At 45.8% G+C, this 4,316-nt stretch overlaps 1 protein-coding gene across 1 annotated transcript; it reads right to left on the bottom strand.

Annotated features, from left to right (window-relative positions):
* Positions 1 to 425: 425 nt before the first annotated feature.
* On the bottom strand, positions 426 to 1,499 carry KHDC3L (KH domain containing 3-like, subcortical maternal complex member). Its single transcript, XM_012646034.1, has 3 exons — positions 1,331 to 1,499; positions 949 to 1,137; positions 426 to 685 (listed from the first exon to the last, which is right to left on the bottom strand). The coding sequence occupies exons 1-3, from the start codon at positions 1,497 to 1,499 to the stop codon at positions 426 to 428; spliced, it is 618 nt and encodes a 205-aa protein (XP_012501488.1).
* Positions 1,500 to 4,316: the final 2,817 nt, after the last annotated feature.

Raw genomic sequence — 4,316 nt, 5'->3', positions numbered from 1 at the left:
GTCACAACCAGATTTTGGCATCCTAAGTCACCTGGAGTAGAACCACAACGAGCTTGGAGAGGTTTTCAACTTAGTGGGCTCAAGAGGCCTCTCACCCAGCAAAGCCAGATGTACGCAGTTAAGGACCATAAGGGGCACACCTGACTGCAGCGGGGGAAGAAATCCAAAAGGTCCCCACCTGCTTTGCGGTAGAGAGCAACTTAGGGCCAGAACTTGGCTGCTGGAGGAATGTGCCTTTCCCTTCCCCCTCTACCTTCCAATTAACAGACGTTAGGGAAATGCAATTCTTTATTACAACTCTTAAGTGTGTGTTTGCAAACATTTAACAGAAGGGGACAACAAAGACAATCGACATCATTCTCCCCCCAGCATCTGTGGCAGAAATAGGGCTTAGAAGAACAGGCCTCTCAGGACCTGAGATGCCTTTATAACCTGGTAACTGGGTCCCAGGCAGCCTCGGAAGACCTCTGAGTCCCGGCCTCGCCCACAGCCTCCAGAGACTGCTGGGTCCCGACCTCCCGGACCTCGACCGGAGGCCACTGGGTCGCAGCCTCCCGGACTTGGACCGGAGACCGCTGGATCCCAGCCTCCCCGTTAGCTTCAGGAGACCGCTGGGTCCCGACCTCCCGGACAGCCTTCGGAAACTGCTGAGTCTTGGTTTCCTCAGTAGGGACCTCCTCTGAGCCTGGAAAAAGAGCAGTGTGCAGAGGCCACACCCGTATCCCCATACCCTCTCCACAAAAGGATAGTCACCGTGCGGGCTGCGGGAGTAGGAGCCCGGAATCCCAGAACCCGAGTTCGGTTTGGCCTGCTAGATCCCTCGCAAAGGGAAGACCCTCTCCGGCGCCGACTGGGAGGGTGACATCGCTGCCCATGCAGCCAGGAAACATCAGGATCACGCCTAAGGAGCCGGGGTTTGCTCTGGGTAGCCCTCCCAGTTCCCGGCACGGTCAGTACCTTGCGCCCGGAGCTGGCGGTGATAGTCAGCCAAGTTCATGATTAATTTGGCTGTGTCCTTCTGGTAATAAGGCCGCCCAAATATCAAGATCTCAGCCTCTCCTTCCGGGTCCCAGCGATTCACGTGAAGAAGGATGTGGGACACACACTCGATGTCCAGAATGTGCTCTCCGCCCGGGCCTGCTCCAGGAGCAGAGGCGTTATGAGGGGCAGGGTGGCTCCCGGGGTCTTGGGAGGCGAAAGTGGAGGGAGGAGGCAGCCGAGGGCATTGGCTACTGCGCAGGCTTGCCCTGGTACGCGGCCAGACTGCGAGGGCCGTGGGTCGGGGTGGGTTGAGGAGATCGCATTGGCCGCCCGTCCCTGGCCCACTTACCGAAGATTGCTTCCACCAACCAAGCCTCAAGGTGAACTGCCTTCGGACTCTTCAGGAACTCATAGTGGAACCAGGAGGGTATTTTGGTGGGGGTACCGAGCACCTCGAATAGCGTCCCTTCTCGCTGGTGCAGTTGCACAAGTGTTGGAAACCGCTTGGGAGTGGCCATGCTGCGGCCGGCCTCTCGGGAGTACCCGTACCGCTGCAAAGCCGAAGGCCGCGCAGGAGAAAGGCGCTAGGAACCGCGGCTCAGCCTGGGCCTTATTTGAAGGGCTTTTAGCCAGCCCTTCCCCACCTGCGCCCTTCTCATTGGATCCCAGGCCTCGCCTCCAGGTCCCCGGCAGCCGGGCTTCTTCCGCGGCCGCGCAAGTGCACTGGGTCCCGGGCCGCTCTCTGAGTGTCCTGTCCGTACAGACCAGCCCTTTTCCTAGCGCGCGCGGAGCGAGAGGCTAGACTCAGGCTGTGAGGTATCCGCTGCGTAGCCGCAGGAGTCATAATCATGGGCTCAGGAAAGTGTGGATAGGGAAGCTCCAATATCAGGACAGTATCTCCCACAGAGGAAAGAACTGATACTTGCGGGACTGAAAACTTCATAGGTCCACAACGTCCTCCTGAATCTCAGCCACTAAGTTCCCTCCCTCTGAGCGTCACGTTTCCAAATTCTTCTCTCTTCTGTTACCTGTTAAAGGCAGCGGAGCACTGTCAAAAGTAAGTGAGTTTTTGTTGTTGTTGTTTTAAGTTTTGGGATCTCCCTTTGTTGCCCCGGCTAGCCTGGAACTCCTGGGCTCAAACAATCCGCCCCCCAACCCCAGCCTTCCCAGTAGCTGGGAGTACAGGCGTGCACGCTTCTAATTAATGCAGCCATGAACACACCCAACTACAAATGGTCCACGTGGTTTGGACACCAAAGGGAATCCTTTGGAACTTTTTTGACGCTTTCATTATATTTCTTTTTCTTGACCTTTTCGTTCTGCTTAAAACACTATCTATTAAATACTAGTCAGGAAGGTGAAGCTACAGTTCTGACATCAGTAGATGGGGCTTCATGAACAAGCTCATCGGGGAGTGATTCCTGGAATTCAGTCAGGCTTGTGCTTGTACTCTTCGTGGGAGTTCTATAGGCCAAGGAAGTGCAGGAGAAATTGAAAGTGTCTGACAAGGTCAAAGGCCTTGAGACCTAAGCAGAATATGAATTAAGAGCCAAAGAAAGGCAAAACTCCATTCAGAGGCTCACAGGATGAAGTTAGAAACTTCTGTGGGTAAGCAGAACAATTATGTGCATATACAACTGAAACTCATGGATCTGAGCTCCATAACCATTCCATCTAGCGATTATAGAATCATTAACATAGCAAGTACAAATTGAAATTGGAGGTCCTATTCGTGTCACCAACAAGAATTTAATCCAGGAAGTATTCCAATGAAAATCTCTGGTCTGAAATCTGTTTCTTATACCAAAATGATTTAGGCCGATATTATTGTTCCTTAGTTGGTGTAACAGGATATTTGCAGTTCTAGAGTTGTTATTGTGTGTGAATTTTAACTCCTTTTAACTCAATTTCAGAATTGGGTGTAGAAAATTTAAGAGAATTAAAACCATGGTATTACTAATTGTATAAAAAGGAATCTGTCATTTATGTAAAATCCTAGAATGTGCAGATTAATCTATAATAACAGAAAGCAAGGAGGAGAGATTGCCTGGGGATGGGGATGGAGGAAGGGATGGATTGGAAAGAGGCACTAGGAAAAACTCTTGAGGGTGATGGAAATGTGCATTATCTTTATTACAGTGATGGTTTCACTAATGTGTCTACATATGTCAAAATTGAAATTGTACACCTTTTAATATAAGCAGTTCATTGTACTTCAATTGTGTTTCAAAGTGGCAAAAAAAGAAAAGAATCTGTATACATGGTATTTTATGTTATAATATTTTAGATAATTTGGCATGTTAGAGAGACAGTCTCGTAATTTCATTTAGAAATAGATAAGTAATTGATTTAGACGTGTGACTTTAAGATAAAATCTTAATTTGTATTCAGTATTGGAATATTGAAGAGAACTTCATGTTCACCAAATTCAACATTAATAAGTTGAATTTATTTGATTTATAGGAATTATTTAGTAGTTAGGAAATTCTTATTTGTTAATTCAGACTAAATTAAAGTACTTTGTAATGCTTTTTACCATGTATGAGGATAGTTGATATTTGTCAGTGAGAACTTTGATCATTCAGAGGCCATTGAAAGTAGAATAATAGAATAATAATAATAGAATACGAGGCTCTGGGGCCTCGTGAACCATATGAGACTCAATTCTCCGAAACAAATTCAATAAGTATGTTGTGAGTCACATACAACTCAATTGGTGTGCAGTGTAAATATTGATTCTAGTGCCACATGACTTGCGTATAACTCATGCACAAAAAAAAAAATAAAAAATAACAAAATTTTCATTAAATTAGAAAGGATCATTTTTCAAATTTTTATTCTATTTTTGTAATAAAACACCGTGTTCCCAGGGAAAAAAAAATTTTTTCTAGTGTGACAGTCAATGTGTTCAGGTACACAGAAACTAAGCTAAGAATTCTGGGGTAAAAAAAAATATACCACTATCTCTCACTCTCCTCCCAGTTCAGGTGAGCTGCGACTTACCTACACACATCAGATCTGGTATCCTCTCAATCCAATAATATGATTTTGTTAGATCAATATTTGATGTTTACACTATTATCACTTTGTAAACTATTCATAGCTGTACATACTTTAGTATGATTTCTTTCCTTGCCAATGTTTAGTTTTTCTTGATGTTATTAATGGCTTTTTTGTTCAGATGTTTGTTTTTCTTTATATTCCTCCTTTACCTCCAAACTCTCCCCAACTGTGAAAATTTCTCCTTGGTACTTTCAAGTACATCAAGCAATGCATGATTTCATCTTCTTGACAGTATTGCTCCTGAAGTTTTTTAAATTCATAATTTTATTTTA

Source organism: Propithecus coquereli, unplaced genomic scaffold (assembly GCF_000956105.1).
Source record: "Propithecus coquereli isolate 6110/MARCELLA unplaced genomic scaffold, Pcoq_1.0 Scaffold24, whole genome shotgun sequence".
Taxonomy (NCBI): Eukaryota; Metazoa; Chordata; class Mammalia; order Primates; family Indriidae; genus Propithecus; species Propithecus coquereli.
The sequence above is the reverse complement of the archived record's forward strand: the minus strand, read 5'-3'. Positions and strand labels throughout refer to the sequence as shown.